Genomic DNA, 16,219 nt, shown 5'->3' with positions numbered 1-16,219 from the left:
CCCGGACCCTTTTCTGGGTGCACAAAGCACAGGACAGCAGGTCAGAAATGGGGTGATGCCTATGCTCTCTCCCCACCATGCTCTCTCCCCCCCTTGCTCTGCAGTGGGGTCTGCTGATTGCTGGAAAGCAACACCCGTCTCGCCCGTCGCGGCCGTGACATGATGGTTGGTCTCGGGAAGCAGCATCTCATTGACTGCTGGTACGTGGCACCGTGTTAGCCTTTCAGGCACTGAAGTCCACAGCCCCAAAGGGCATCAGACAGTCTCCTTGTGCAGCTGTGCCAGCCCCACCAGTCTCATTTAATGCCCATTACGTGTCACCCCAAAAACAGAGACACGATGCACGGGCAGATGACCTGGATGACACCAGTCACCCTGTGGTACAGCAATTAGGTTCTCAAAATCCCTTGGGAAGCATCAACCTGCTGGGAGTGGAAGCCCTGTGGAAGCCACAATGCCTGCCACCCATGATGGGGGTGCAGCTGTGCTTAGGGTGTTGTCAGGACCTGGAGGCCTGTTCAAAGCTCATGGTCAGACTTTCATCATGCGTCCCCCCCAAAACCAAGTGGTGAGAGCTGTCCTCTGAAGGGCAAGTTGGTTGTATTTGTTGCTGAGCCTAATCAGGATGTGTGATTTCAGGAGCACATTCCAGGGAGGGGTTCCCCTCACACCATGCAGGGTCTGAAGCCCTGGGTTGGTACCACAGCTGCAGCGAAGCATCCAGGAGCAGGTAAGTGATACGTGTCACTGGGCCGAAGGCTGGGCTCTGTACACGCCAGGTGGGTTTGTCTGGTGTTTGGGAAGCTGAATCTGTGCCTTTTCGCAGAAATAACTTCATAGCGAGTGAAGTGGAGACAAGCCCTTGAGTCCCTCACCCATACTGCTGAGAACCAACACACTAAGGCACAGAATCACAGATCACAGAATGCTTTGGGTTGGAAGGGACCCCAAGGATCATAGAGTTCCAACTCCCTGCCACAGGGCCACCAACCTCCAGGCATGATCTAGACAAGGTGGCCCAGGGCCCCATTCAAACTGGCCTTGAAAAACTTCCCCCTAATATCTTATCTAAACCTTCCCTCCTTCAGCTTCAATCCATTCCCCCTTGTCCTACTATTGTCATAAGTTCATTCCCCTCCTGTTTGTATGTTCCCTTCAGGTACTGGAAGGCTGCAATGAGGTCCCTGTTCCTCTCCCCCCCGCCCCTCCCCCTCCAGCCTTCTCTTCTCCAGGCTGAACAAGCCCAGCTACCCCAGCCTCTCTTCCTAGGGGAGGTGCTCCAGCCCTCTAATCATCTTCATGGCCCTCCTCTGAACTTCTCCAACAGTTCCACAAAATCATGGCTTCTCTCTGGGCTCCAGTGAGTTTTAAACAGCAGTAAGAAATATTTGAGCATCTGAATTTCCGAATATTTTCCCTAAAACCTGTTTGAGGCTCCAGCTCCAAACCAGGCAAAGAGGAGCATTTACACCTAGAGACACAGGACAGGAAAGTTTTCTCTAAGAAACCTTTGCAGAGAAAAGACAAAACTTGAAACTATTCTGGAGTGCTGGCTCCGAGTCCCAGAGAGGCAGCAGGACCCCGAGCACAGGAATTAAATCATGCTGCATTTCTGCTTAGTTTTTCCTCATAAATGGGGGACAGCACCCCCAGGGAAGGTGAGGAAACAGGGCAATGCGTGAGTCTGGCTTGACTCCTCCCTGTCCTCCTCCTCCTCCTGACGTGCTCACCTCTGGCAACCCAGCCAGGGGTGCAGGACTTTTGGGGGCAGCTGGGCTGGGAGCCTGGTGAAGCTGGGCTGGTCCAGCAGATCCCACGGAGCCCTTCTCTGCTCTGGGGTTGCTATGGGGCTGAGGTAGTGCCAGCAGGATGCTGGCTCCTGGGGGATTTTGTGGGCTGTAGTGAGGCAGGTGTGGAACAGGACTGTGGGAGGGACACCTTGCCCAGGGAAGCACCAGGTTTTATGGGAAAAGGCTGGTGACAGGGGGAGAAAGATGGAGGGGTGATTTGCCTGTGGTTTCCCTCCCCCCGCTCCCCCCTCCCCCCCCCCCCCCCCCAGCCCAATGATTGTTTTATTCAACAGCTGGAAGCCAGGAGCGGTGCATGGGGGCTGGCTGGGGAATGGGACACACAGGTGAGGAGGTGCAAGTTGTTGGAGAGTGTTAAAAACCTTCCAACACACTCCTAGGCAGGGACAGTCCCTCCTTGATGCTGGTGATAGCTCTGGTGAGACAGCTCTGTGACTGCTGGACCCTCCCTGCCCCTCACGCTGCTCCCGCGCCTCGAATCTCTCATGAGCCTTTTCCTCATCACTTGCACTCGTAGGATTCAGTCCCCTGTACCCATCCAGCCTGCAGCCACCTCTCCCCCACCCCCTCCCCTCGCAGAACGTGCTGGTAAATGAAAAGATTTTTCTTTTCAGCTCTTTCAAACTCTGCACTCTGACTCCAGTGGGTGTTGGAGCACTGGTGGTGCCAGCCCAGGCTGCATTTGTTTGGTGGCACCCAGACTGCCAAATTAAACCTTCCACCTACCCGGGCTCCTGAGAGGCCAAGTGCTGCAGCCTCAGCCTGACCCTGTGCTCCTCCTTTTCTCACTCCCTTTGGTGGATGCTCCAGACATTTTCCAGGTACAGGTTTTTGTGTGGGTTTCCAGCAGGGATACAGTTTGTGAGGTTGGATTCACATCTCATCTTCTGCTTCTACATCTTCTGCCTCACCGAATGGCATCTTGCACAGTGCAATTTACTGGGAGGTTAATGGACAGGTAGCGTGAGCACTACCCTCCCATGTGCCATCAAAAAGGGGAAAAATACCCCAAACCACCACCCCAACCCAGCCCCCAAACCCAAACAAACAAATAACCAAACCAAAACATCCTGCCCAAATGCTTTCCAGTCGCTTAGGGTCACTCCTTCCCAAAGCCCCCAACCTCCCCGGCTCCGGATGCCATCGGTTCGGTGTAGGACGTGACTACCTGGTCACTTGCCTACAAGGCCAGAGATGCCATTCGGTGCTGTGGGAGGATGCCCAGGTGTGACCTGTCTGTGGAGGTGCAGTTTCTTACAAGCAGCATGCCTTAAAAAATGACAGGTTTACACCCCGGGTCAGGGTCGCAGCATTATTTTTAACCCCTCATTTTAATGCCCTGATAGTTGAAAAAAGTGAAGTTGGGGGGGGGGAGCTGTCTCTGAACGTGGACACCATCTGACCTGCCCTCAGGAAGGCAAAATGGCCAAACCCTTCAGCAGGAGGCTGGAGGAGCTGCAGGAGAATCCTCACTCTGCAGCCGAAGTCATGGCTCTGGGGGAGAGCTCGCAGGCTCCTTCCTGCGCCCAGATGCGTGGGGTGCTGTACCACAGCTCACCTGCAGGCACCTCAAGGTAACGCTGAAATTGGGGTGGGGGTGGTGGGGGGTGTAGGACGATCCCTGAGCATGCCAAGCGGCACACGGGAACTGCTTTATCGGCTGGGAGAGGGCAGCAGGCAGCAGCTGCGGAGCTGTCCTTCGAGCTGGAGGGAAACGGTGGGAGGATGGGGACAGCGACGACTGACTGTGAACACCCGTGTTACTCTGTGTGCTAAGAGAAACCTACTGAGAGGCTCTGCTAATGGTTTACATGAGGTTTTAGGTGCGACTAGCACCTTTCCAGATAGAGCACACATCTGGTTATTTCATAGGAGAAGGAAACACTCCGCTGCACGTGTGGGAAGTCACTGGTCAGTGCTGCGTGAGAGCAAAGCTGGCTCCAACGCTGAGCCACACGGCATCTTAACTCTTTTCTGGGAGTCGGGCAAACCCACCTCCTGAAGCACGGAGCCCAGTGCCTCGATGGTTGGAGGCTTCTCCTCCATGTTTTGTGCTTCTCCTTGCTGGTTTGTGGGCTGGCATCAGCCTTTCTGTTTAACGGCTGTGCTGTGTCGGTTGGCACCGCGCACCACAGCCGCCATTTACATCCATGGGAGGGTATTTCCAGGTGCACTCAGCTGCATGGGGAAAGCTCCCTTAGGAGATGCCAGTTGCTTGGCACAGGATGCATTCCTGCTCATGAACCACCCCCATCATCACTAGTAGGACTGATGTAGCCAAGGCTTCCAATTACAGCATGTTTTTTGGGGGCAAAACGGAGCTTTTAACTATTTTAAGGGCCTGGACATGTCCTGTGCTCTTTTGCACTGTCAGAGCTACTTTCACCCATCTCAAGGGCTTTCACCCCTGTCCTTGGGGGCCTTTTGCAATTGACTGACAGGAGAGGGCACCCCAGCCCCCTTCCCATGGGAGGGTGGGGCTGAACTCCTGCTCCATCCCTGTCCGAAAGGCCAGGGGAGCCCTGGCTGGGGCTGGAGGGAGGCTGGCTGTCCAGTGCTGGCTCACACACCACAAACATCTATTGTTGCTGAGGATATCGAAAGTCCTACAAGAAGAGCCTCGTTAAACTATAAGCCTAAACTTTGCCCTCCACAGCACAGGTCAAAGTACCTAGTAAATATCTGAGGTATGTGCCAAAAGTGCAATTAAACACCTCCTATGAGCAGCCACTTGATTTCCAAATGCCCTCTTGCCTTTTCATGTAGCCTTTTATTGTGCTTCAACTTTCTCTCGTAGTTGTAGAGTGACAATGTGAAAGCCGAGTGCCTCACCTAACCAAGCTTTCATCACAGTGCCGCTGGCTTTATTGGTGCCAGAGAATAAATATTAAAAAAAACCTACCAAAATGCACCAAGACATGGCATACAAGTGTGTATAAAAATAGGATATAGCATATAGTCTCATGAAAAAACCCTCTGCCCTTTCACGTACATCCATATAAATGGGTCAGTGGGGATGTTTTCTGTATCACAGGGCCCCGAATTAACTTGGAAAAGAGGTACACATGGGAAGGTCAGTTTTTATTTTTAAATAGATGCTTTCTCTACAAAAAAATACAGCTGTGTTTTAATTAATAAAAATCCAATAGAAAGATTCTGGATGTCCTGATTCATGCTACTACTGACAAAGAATTGAGCACATTTATTAAGGAAGGTGGGTAACAGTGAGTGTTGCTGCCAAGTATCTGAAACAAAAAAGCTCCCCCCCGCCCATACACTGTGCCTCAGTGAGCAATCTTCCCCATCCTGAGTTTCTCATGGAGCTGATCCAGGAGGCAGATCCCTCTGCCTTCCCACTGAAAGATCCATTTGAGACTGGTGCCAGTGGCGTCCCTCGGCGGGATGGGGACTGCCCCATCACCACAGAGGCAGGAGGGAAAGCTTGCAGGCAGCCAAAGGGCAAAGACTTGGTTTTATTTCACCTTTTATGATAACAATTAAAAGCCTCAATGGAAACCATCCCAGACAACGAATCCTGGGTAATAAACAACCATAACACTTCCCCCTCGCTGTCTGTGCTGCGCTTGCCGCCAAGGTTACCTGAAAGAGGAAGAGCCACATCTGGCACCACTTCCCTGCGTTGGCACCAGCAGATACCGAAGCGCAGCCGCCGCTACCGTGCTCTGCGGCACTTAGGGCAAAGAGCTCTCACCTCTCTGCTCCTGGCTTTGGCTAAGCAGACTCACACAGCGTGAGGAGTGCAGGCTCGTAAAGGACAGAGGGAACAGAGTAAAACCTCTACTTGTTAAAAAACAACCTGCTGGAACAAACTGGCACAGGGGCTCATCACTGTGCTCTCATTATCCAGTAATGAAATAACCGTCCAGATACTTCAGGTGTTACCTAGAGCTAGAAGTAACTCTCTGCTTAGTTTTACCATGTGCTCCCCACTGCCATTACTGACAGGAAAATCTTCTTGTTTTAATTACAACTAGCCCACGTCTGCAGAGTGGTCTGTAAAAGGTCTCTGTAACAAAGCACAGACTTTCACTACAAGGATGCTTACAAGTCTGGAGGCTATGAATTTGCACTCTCCTCCGAGTGATCTCTGTGCTTTCCAAGTAAATCCTTAAGCTCTGTGACCTCTCCCGTTCTTGCCACGTTGGTTTTGACACAAAGACAATAAAGCTGCTTTGTTGCAGAACCTCATATAAGAAAAACAATTTAAAAAAATTTCACTGTTTGAAAACAGCTTTAACACACAAAAAATTATTTTCTGTGCTAGCTGAGTTAACTGATGTTAAAAGTTGGTTTGGTTTGGGGGTTTTTCCCCTTTTTGGCTTTAAAATTGTGTTCTGATCGCAGCTGTGTGTTAGGGCCTGGGTCCCTGGGCAGGCTGGGCTTTAGAGAGCAGTTCCTCACATCCAGGGCTCCCAACCTTCCCAGACTCTGCCAAGAATGTTGGGGTCTGTCGCTTGATCGATCAGGCACCTCACTTGGGTCTCTTCCGACAGCCCATCCTCTGGCTCTCTGGCTCTGATGTTAAGCTCAGCGTTACCACGAGCCACAGCTGCCATGTCCTTATAGGAAAGCGATTTCTCGTGGCCCAGGCGTAGTTCATCACTAAAATTGAGAACAGAAAAATAAGCTCTTACTAAAAGAAATGAGTAAAAATTCCAAGACAGGTTTTTAAATAATAAACAGTACTTGAAGACAGTTCATGCAGCTTTATTTTCCAAGATGTGGCAGCTGCTGAATAGCTGTAGAAGGGTTGGCCAGTGAAGACGGGCAATTTCTGGTGTTCTTTACTAGTGAATATTTACCACACATATTTCAGTCTTGCCAAAGGTCTCTAACTGAAAGAAGGATGCAGCAGTTCACATCCAAGTTGTTATCTTCTTACCTGCCCTGCTGATTTATGTCTGCAAGAAGCACTGTGCTGCCTTTTCCAGTTCAGCCCTGACTCCAAGAGGGACTCCTCCCAAGTCCTGCACTTTTCAGTATTTATATGGGTTTAAAACAGGCTTGCTTGCTTAGCATATTTTTTTCTTTGATTAATCCAAAATGTCTTTTAAAAAAAGGATGGAAGGGATTAATTGTACTTTAACTGAACTTTAAAGAGATTCTGGCTTGAGCCAGACTTGACTAGACTGACATAAATAACTTGAGAGCACCATCAGATCCGAACTCGGTGTTTTTGGGAAGCAGCTTACCTCTGTGCCCCCCATACAGCTGGCTGGGGGTCCATTTCAAGCAACCGTCCAGCAGAAGGGTATGGATTTAAATACCACCCCTAGCCTAAGAGCTGCAGAGGCCAACCCAGAGACCAGCAGCCTGAGGAGTGAGAAGTTAAGCAGGCTCATAGGGTGGGGATGTGCGTGCTGCCAGGAACAGTAAAACTGCTCAGGACGCCTGAGCCGGAGCAGGAACGCTCACGAGGAGATATCTGGTGTTTTGGCTGGCAGGGTGATTCAGAGAGCCTGTACATGAACCAAAACAACTCTGACAGGAGGTTTGTTGAAATTCTGCCCTGTCTGCCTCTTCTCTCTTCCTAACTGCTATGCTGTCTGAAGGGAGCAAAATCTGACACCAGAGACTGCCAAAGCTCTTTGCAGAGCAGTTTGAAGGAAAAGGAGAGCATCTTACCAAGTGATTGTTGCTGGATTGGCACCCTTGAGCTTTCTTTTCACATAGCTGACCTTCTGCAAAGGGTACCAGTTTACTTCGGACGTGTTTATTTCCTTAGTCCACATGCCCCCTTTTCTCAGCTGTCTTTGTTCAAAGTTCTATAAGGAAAACAATATTACACTACTTATCATAAATCATGCACTTGAAGGTCTTTTTAAGCTGCCAGATCATAGCAAGTCAGGCCAGTAGCTCTTAACTGCTGATGCAATGGAGGGCAAAGGAGTGAGATGATACCTAGCCTGCCTGTGACTTAAAATTTAATTTACAGCTGGAGTTACCTAGGTGAAACTAGTTTCAGATTTTTTCCCTGTAACTGTTCGTTTGGTATATACAGTGTTGTTATGTAAACTTCAGAGGCTCAATGCAAACAGCTGAAAATATTTACACTGCTGCCAGAAGTGACATAACGTGATCAAGAGATAGGCGCATTTGAGGACTATCAGGCAGATAAGGAACAGTACATTGATAGCAGACATGTGCTGCTATTCTTCATTCATCAATACAGAATTCTGACACTTTAAATCCTTTAAGTTCAGTTTCGCTGAGAACTCAGTAAAACAAAGAAAGATAAGAGAGGCACTGTGAGTGAGCACCAAGAAATGCTTCCTTTTGATCAGTTTTATCCCTACTACAGTCTAAGAATTTCAATGCAAAGAAAAAGGAAAGAGGAAAAAAAACCCCACCTTCCAGTCCAAAGAAGGCTCCTTTACAAATACATCCATTGTGCTGATGAGGAGATCTGGATCCTCACGATAAGCCCTGAGGGCATGCACCATCACGCTGTAAATGAGACCCCACTCTTTCACTGGCATCATCAGATTAACAAACTGGCGAGTCAGACGGAAAGGCATCAACTCTGGCACCGGCAAGGACTAGCCAAGGGGAAGGACATTCAAAAGAAAACAAGGATTAAGCAGCCTTGGAACAGACAGATTAGAAGTTCAAATTTTGTTCTTTCAAAGCTCTGAAACCCTCTTTGTCACTTAAAGGAAAATAACGTGCAGTGTGGTAGAAAAGGACCAAGTTGTGACATCAAAGTCTGGTCATGAGTATTCAGATAGCAGCTGAAAGATACAACATGCCACACAGGGCCCGTGAAACTCTACAGCTCCATGGTTGTCTAAGAGTATCTGGAAACAGAGATTTTATTCTATTAACTAGAAGACTATTTTGCATCAGAACGATGGCAAACGCGGAGCATCGAATTTGGCATGGGAATACCTGTGTCATCGCACATAATACATGCAGAAGCTGTGAGAAATTAATTAGGAGACAAGCACCTGCGTAGCTGAGCCGAATGCATGTCCGAAGTCTATTCCCACCATGCCACCTGTCTCCCTGTTAATCATGAAGTTGGACAGATGTCTGTCTCCAATCCCCAGTATCCAGTGGCTGATGCACATCAGTGCATGAGAGGCGGCGAAGTGGGACCGCAGAGACAGGAAGGCTTCAGGGGAGGTACTCATCTTCACGAAGGCTCGCCTTAACAAAGCAGAAGTCACTTGTGGCACACAGATAAAGCACCAGCATTCACTTCACGGCCATCAACAGTGCACTTACCGTAGCAGGTCTTCTGGAATGGTGCTCTCCCTGCTCCTGAAAGACCTGACTGTTTCTGTACGGCTGGCACTCCTGCACATGAACGCGGGAATAACGTTAGCTGTGGCATAACAGCCCCACTGCACGTTAAAACTGAAGATGGGCACACGACCACACATTCTGCTTACCCCAGTAAACAGCACAGAGAGCCAAAGGGAGAGCTTGCCCATAATTTTTTATCTGGTATTAAAAATACCGCTCCTCTCTTTCTCCCACCAGTTATCTACCAGACTGACAGTTCTTAATACAAAGCAGGCTGTAGTTTTTGTCTGTTTTCCCCCTCAATTAGATGCTGGAGTGCACTGGGTGCTCTCCTTCCAGCCTAGCTTCCTCTGAAAGGAGATGAGCTGTGTACTAGGGAACTGCTCTGCAATGCCAGAGAATGGGAGGTGAACAGGGGTGATTTGGAATTCACATCCCAGATCTGAACACAAGTATTAATGAGGATGGGCTCACTTAAACGAGTAATTTTTTTTTCCATTAAAAAGCAAAGATGCTTAAAGTGGGTTATGAGCTCATCAGAAATGCTCCACTGGAAACATCACTCCCACCATACAGTGTTAGAACTAGGCAGGTGGGGAAATTCCTGAGAGGATGCTCAAGTTGGTGCCCAAACCATGAAGTGTTCTTAAATTCTCATGTGAATCACAGTGATTTTCTCTGCCCAGCTTCAGCAGATGCTCTGGCTCTGAGGTAGCCCACTTAACTGCCTAATCAGGAATAAGACATCTAAAAAATGAAGAGGAGTATCTCCTTCTATACAGTTTCTTAAGGAAGTAAGCAAGCTTCTTGAAGCACCCCTGTGCTTTAGTGGGATTTTTTGGCAGTATTAAACTCCTTCCACAGTACATCTGCAGGAGGACAAACGAGTACAATAGGTGAAAATCAAATCCAGTCCTCATCTTACAGTACAGGCCATATTTCGCCCAGAATTTCCACAACCCTGGGCGTTTGCACACTCTACTTTCTGTATTTTACATGGGAGTTCTCTTTTAAAACCTACCTGTACATAAGATGGTATCGAGAAATGCCTTGTGCCTTGCCACTCATCTTGAACAGCCACTCAGAATAGGAGGCACGAGGTCCTTTTTCACTAGGGACAGAAAAAAAAGCACCAATCATTTCCCCATGTTATCTCACCACTCAGAACTCAAATATCCACAGGCTGTGTGCTGCTATGACCCATGAGATTTTTATGCACAGGAGGAGTCAGGAAGCTACAGCCTACATTAATTTTAGCCTTGCTATGGAAATGAAGTTTATGCAGTCAGTGCATATGCTGATCATCTATCCCCTTCCCCCGCCCAGCTCTGAAGGCACTTTAGTCCTATTTGACAGAAGATTAGACGTCTCAGAGGTGTTAATTTGTCAACAGGTACTGTGAAAATTAGATGCTGCCTTGAAAAGAAAGACACAAAATAATTTCTGCAGGGAAGGAGAGATATTTTTAACCCAGTCTCGTAACCATTGGAGAGGCATTACGTACTCTACCACCGTACGTGCCGGCTGTGTCTGTCCAAACAGGTAGGGAATGCAGGAAGACAGTCTGTTATCTCCTCAGGGTGTACAGGAGGGATGGAATGGGGGCTTGGACTTCCATAAGAAGCCAGGCTTCATTAGTTGCACTGCTTATAGAGTAATTTGGTAATGTTCTCCCATCTTAACTGAATACACTAGGCATTAAACTTCTATTCTAGAGAGGCAGAACATAGCAGAGCACCTACCTTCTCTCTTCCTCCAAGGAGTATTTTGAGATAGAGACCTTCTTTGTTTAATTAGCATCTATCATTTATAGATGGCATATCCTTTCCTTTCTCTCAAAGTGATGGACTTGAACAACCTCAGAAAGTTATTCCCCATGACCCCAAGGCAAAATACTGGCAGCAAAGGTTTAATCAGAACTTTCCTTTGCTAATGCTGCCACTCAACCATAGCTCAATATAAAGCACCTAAACTGACTTGACTGAAGAACATATATGAAGATATCTTCTGTGGAGACAGGACAAGGGGCAATGGCTGCAAGTTGGAGCACAGGAAGTTCTACACCAACATGCAGAAGAACTTTTTCACAGTGAGGGTGACAGAGCACTGGGACAGGCTGCCCAGGGGGGTTGTGGAGTCTCCTTCTCTGGAGATATTCAAGACCCATCTGGATGCCGACCTGTGCAATATGAGCTGGGGAGCTGCTTTGGCAGGGGGGTTGGACCCGATGATCTCTTGAGGTCCCTTCCAACCCCTATGATTCTGTAATTCTGTGATACAGCAATAAAAGAAAGTGTGTTTTTTTTTTTTTTTTTTTTTTAAATCTATCTTTTATCTCTTTTTGGAAAGACACTGATCTTCTACATTCAGTACATCAGAGATTTCCCCCCCTCACAAGGTGGTTCCACACGAGTCACCCTCCACTTTCCCAGTCAAGGAACTGTGATCAACACGCTACTGCTGCTGCTCACAGAAGCCAACTAGACAGCAGTAACACAGGAATTTCAGCAGTTCCTAAACTGCTCACAAATCAAGCAGCTGTAGGAATAAAGACTCTTTGGAGGCTAACCTCCATGGTGGAATCTCCTCCAACCTGTCCCATAAACAAGAGAACTAGTGAAAATAAAGGGTGGCAACACCACTTTGACAAGCCTCAGCAGAGATTATGTACTAGGAACAATGTTGGTAAATAAAACCAGGATAGAAATGCACCAAAACGCTAGAATTAAATGCATTTAACAAATATTCATCCTCCAGTTACAAGCAAGAGAAAGAAGGACAATTTATTCAAGCACAGCCTTTGTGTAAAGTCAGAGAGGGTGTTCTTTTACAGTTGTCTTCTCTGCATCTGCTGCTAATTCCACACATGCCCCCCTGAGTCACTGACTCACTGCTGAACCCAGGTTCTGAATAGCTGTCTCTGCTCCCCTCCCCTCCGCTGACCTACGTCCATTTCCTGCCTGATCAAATCGAGAGATCAAAATCCTCTGCTTGTAAAATCAATCTGCTGATAAGGAAATGGTGATGTGAGTGACGTCACACATGATTATAAGCCTCTTGTTTAAACAAGTTGGGTGGAGGATATTGGAGGTACAATGGTCTCATTAAACAAACAGTTGCCAATTACTAATTTGGGTCAGGAAGTACCAACTGCCTTCCTTACTTTTCTTTCATTCCTTAAAAATAAAGAAAGTGCTGCCATGAAACTGTCAGTATCAAAACCCCATCAGTAGTGGTGTCTATTAGAGCTGACAGCTGAACCAAGCATCACCTGTTATAGCTGAGGTCTTCCTCTTCAGACATGCTGTTCTTAAGGAATTCTTTTAAAGTACAAGTATTTTCCAGCCACCTGATGAGTCCCAGTCTGGAACAAAACAAGTCAGAGATGTGAACATGTAGCTCAGAGTTGAACTTCAGAGTTACACCACAAATAGGAAGCAACACATTCTAATGCCTGCTAAAAGAAGGTTCAGAGCTACCAATTTAAATATCCTCTGAAAAACAGTTTCCAGACAAATTAATTCCACTGTTGTTTAAAAGGAAAAGGAAAAAAAAAAAGCCAAGACACAAACCACTCTGAACCAGAATCTGGCACACAGAAATCTCACCTTCCAATGTCCTAAGAGCAATAGATGTTAACACAAGGACTTCTGTCCCTTCAAGATAAATGCCTACCTTGTTGTCATGGGGATGACCTGGTAAGTTTTCAACTGCATATTCCTTTGGCTACATGCAGCATCTTGGGAAAGGATAATGTTCATTACATCAAACAGCTGCTCAATACGTTGGTCTTGTCGCAGGTCTTCACCACCTTTGACAAGAAAAGGGTACTCCTGCTCATCACTGCCTCGGATCGTTATACGTTTTGGCTTCCTCAAGGATTCCATTACACGTATCTGGGAAAAGAAGACAGGGAAAAGAAAAATATTTGTGACAGAAGACTTGGCTTTACAGAATCCTCGCTGAAATTAAGCATATTTGTCATTCCTACATGGCACAATCAAGTTGCTCAATCATTACTAGAAAACCAAATGCTATTTGCAGACCTTCGTGTGCTGCAAGACGTGTATGTAAGCAACAATCTTGCTACTGGCAAATTCTTCAAATGGAATATGGACACAAACTTCCACCACACAGCATTTACACTCAAACTTGTAAACATACCCGTTCATCAAACCCAGAGATTTTTGCATGGTACTCTGGCAGTGGTTTCCCTTTTCCATCGTACTGACCTGGAGTGGTATTGGGGGAGGGGAGGGGAGGAAAAAGAAAAAAAAAGTTATGGAGACTGATCTATTTTTTTTAAGTGTGGTTAAGAATAGAACACTTCCAAATATTTTGTAAAATTGGCAGAATTATAATTATGGAGAAAATATTTTAAAATGCATAAAAATCCATCATGCACATCCTGTGATTTTATCTGTGAATCACTAATATTCCTTGTTAAGCTGTTGGAACTGCAGCTCAATGGTTTCAGAGGACACATCCTTTTTGAACTAGCTTTAAGCATAGATCAGATTCATAGATCACATTTCCTAGAGTCAAGATTTAAAAAAAAAACACCTAATTATTAGGGAAGAGATACAACTCCAGATACAATTTAAAATATCAGGACTATAGCTTAAAAACCTGTTTAAGAGATGATGAATGAACAGAGTTACTTAAGATGAAATCTACCACTGCATAAGGCTAGGAAGATGGGCCACAGAGCCAACCACCATGGCTCAGCCCCAGCTGGCCACTCGCTCACTCCTCCACCCCCAGTGGGATGGGGAGGACAATCAGGAGGAGGAGGAAAAACTCATGGGTTTGGATAAGGAGAGCTTACTGGGACAAAGGAGGAAGAAAATAACAATACTAATAACAATACAGAAAGCAAACGATACACAATGTATCTGCTTGCCCAGCCTGTCTCCAAGCAGCGACTCCTCTGTGGTCAGCCAGCTCCAAAAACTGAGCATGATGTCATATGGTATGGAATACACCTTTGGCTAGTTTGGGTCAACTGTCCTGACTGTGTCTCCTCCCAGCTTCTCCTGAAAGTGAACTCTATCCCAGCCAAAAAACAGGACATTATCCAATCACTTATTCTCCACCATTTATGTCATGCCCAGACTCTACACTCTCCCCATCTCTGAGCTACAGATGTAAGTACACAGACACACAGGGATATCATTCCCTTAGTCTACAGGCTATCCCCCCAAAATGTCCGTTGTGTTCATTTAGTCCATGACTTTGGGCTCCATCTGTCCTAACAGTCCCTCAGGGCAGGAGTGATGGTGTGTGATGCTGGGTTGCTGCATCTGGAGCTTGGGGCCCGTGTAACTGGCATGGTTCACGCCCATGGTATGTGGGTTGAAGATTATTTTCAAGGAAGTTGCTGGGTGCTGATTACTGAAGTCAGTTCTAGATCCCTCATTGCTGCACTTTGCTCAGTTTCATCAAAGTTCATCCTTTATTAATTTGGGTGATTCTTACTGTAATGCCACTGATACAGCACATAGCAATTGTAGCAATGATAATATACAATAGCAAGGTTATTAAGCAATTATCATCATACAATTTCTAATTTATTGCCTATATTGGCTCTTGTCACCCAAAATCAGACCCCCCTGGGGTACACATTGGACTTCCCCACCCTTCTGCATCAACCACCATATGCACCTAGGTCCCTGAAAAAAAGCAGTCCCACAGATGTGTTTGCCTGAAGCAGGCCTAACCCTGACCCTCTTTCCTAACATACTCTCCATGTGCAGTATGGGGACTTTATCCCCTCCTACAGCATGCAAAAAATTGTGATTGGGCAGGACCAGCTCTACTGGTAGATCCCCTAGAGTTCACTAACTAGGGGGCCTTTGCTAAGTGTGTACCCCAATGTTTGAAGGTCCCACCACCCACTGGTCTCTGTAGACTTTAGCAGCCCACTGTCTTGTTTGATTTCCCCAGAGGCAGGTGCGTGACAGGGGGTGTGATACACCCACTCACCGCCATGCTCCCTGGCCCAGTGAGAGTGCTTCAGCAATGAGTCCCACTGTCTGACTCAATTCTTTCTGGGTCCCATGTCACCACAGGACTTGCATTTTTAGGCCCAGGATCATGTTCTGGGTGGTGGCATGGGGCACAGGCTCTGTTTCCAGCCAGCCAGCGGTTGCTTCCACCATGCACTGGCCTTGGCGGGTGTGTGGGAGTGTGATGCAAGCAACCTGCCAGGCCTCCCCACATTTACATGTCAGCCATCGTCCTCCATACCACAGAGGTGCAAACCATGTGGCTTGCTTGATTGCAGTGCATACTTCATATTCCTGCATAAGTTGTGAGACAGTGTCCATGTCAAGTTCACCTGTCAATCACGAGCCCATCTCTATGCTACATCCGCTCATTGATGGCCAGAGGTGTCACAGGCACTGCATCTGCTCACTGATGACACCCCAGTCCTGCACACACCGAGCTATAATTCATTCACCCTCATGCTGCCAGCCCAAATCCACCTGAACTGCTTTGATCTCAGCAGCCTGATGCACCTGTTGTTTGTTTTGATGGTACTTAGTGGCTCAACTCTGGGGTACAGGGGCACCTATGTGAGGTACTTTTACAGCCAGCTTCTCTAGCCAGGCAGCAGTATCTTGCCACAATTCAGCATCCCAGATGGGTTTGCCTCCACACTGCCAGTTGCTCTGTTTCCATTGCTGTAGCCACCCCCACAGAGCATAGGCCACCAACCATGAGTCACTACACTGGGCACGGGCTGCTTTTCTCCACCAGCAATGCCTAAAGCCAGCTGGATGGATTTCACTTCCACAAACTGACTTGATTCTCCTTCAGCAGTTTCTGCGACTTGTTGCGTGACTCCCCACAGCAGCCTTCCACCGCCAATGTTTTCCCACAATACAAGAGGGCCCATCTGTAAACAGGGCATATTGCTTCTCATTTTCTGGCAGTTTATTATACAGGGCCTCTACAGTATGTGTCACTTCCTCCTCTGGTGACATTCCAAAATCTTTGCTTTCTGACCACTCTGTGAAGACTCCCAGAATCCCAGGGCGACTGGGGTTTCCTGCTGTGTGATCAGTGTGACCCACTTAGTCAATGTAGCATCAGTTGGATGATGTGTAGAGGGGACTTTCTCTTGAACACCCAGCCCA

General features: G+C 47.4%; 1 protein-coding gene across 1 annotated transcript in view; it reads right to left on the bottom strand.

Annotated features, from left to right (window-relative positions):
- Positions 1–4,870: 4,870 nt before the first annotated feature.
- Positions 4,871–16,219, bottom strand: part of PRKDC (protein kinase, DNA-activated, catalytic subunit) — a gene marked incomplete at its 5' end in the record, with an annotated part of 90,027 nt that continues 78,678 nt past the window's right edge. Inside the window, 9 exons of the mRNA XM_084260381.1 lie at positions 4,871–6,431; positions 7,455–7,594; positions 8,180–8,368; positions 8,777–8,978; positions 9,057–9,128; positions 10,099–10,188; positions 12,349–12,441; positions 12,753–12,973; positions 13,242–13,309. Of these exons, the coding sequence (XP_084116507.1) occupies positions 6,227–6,431; positions 7,455–7,594; positions 8,180–8,368; positions 8,777–8,978; positions 9,057–9,128; positions 10,099–10,188; positions 12,349–12,441; positions 12,753–12,973; positions 13,242–13,309 (1,280 nt within the window). The 3' untranslated portion in view covers positions 4,871–6,226. The remainder of the gene's footprint in view (positions 6,432–7,454; positions 7,595–8,179; positions 8,369–8,776; positions 8,979–9,056; positions 9,129–10,098; positions 10,189–12,348; positions 12,442–12,752; positions 12,974–13,241; positions 13,310–16,219) is intronic.

This window comes from Gallinula chloropus (genome assembly GCF_964237585.1).
Source record: "Gallinula chloropus genome assembly, chromosome: 2".
Classification (NCBI taxonomy): Eukaryota; Metazoa; Chordata; class Aves; order Gruiformes; family Rallidae; genus Gallinula; species Gallinula chloropus.
Note: the sequence above shows the minus strand (reverse complement) of the source record. Positions and strands in the feature narration are given on the sequence as shown.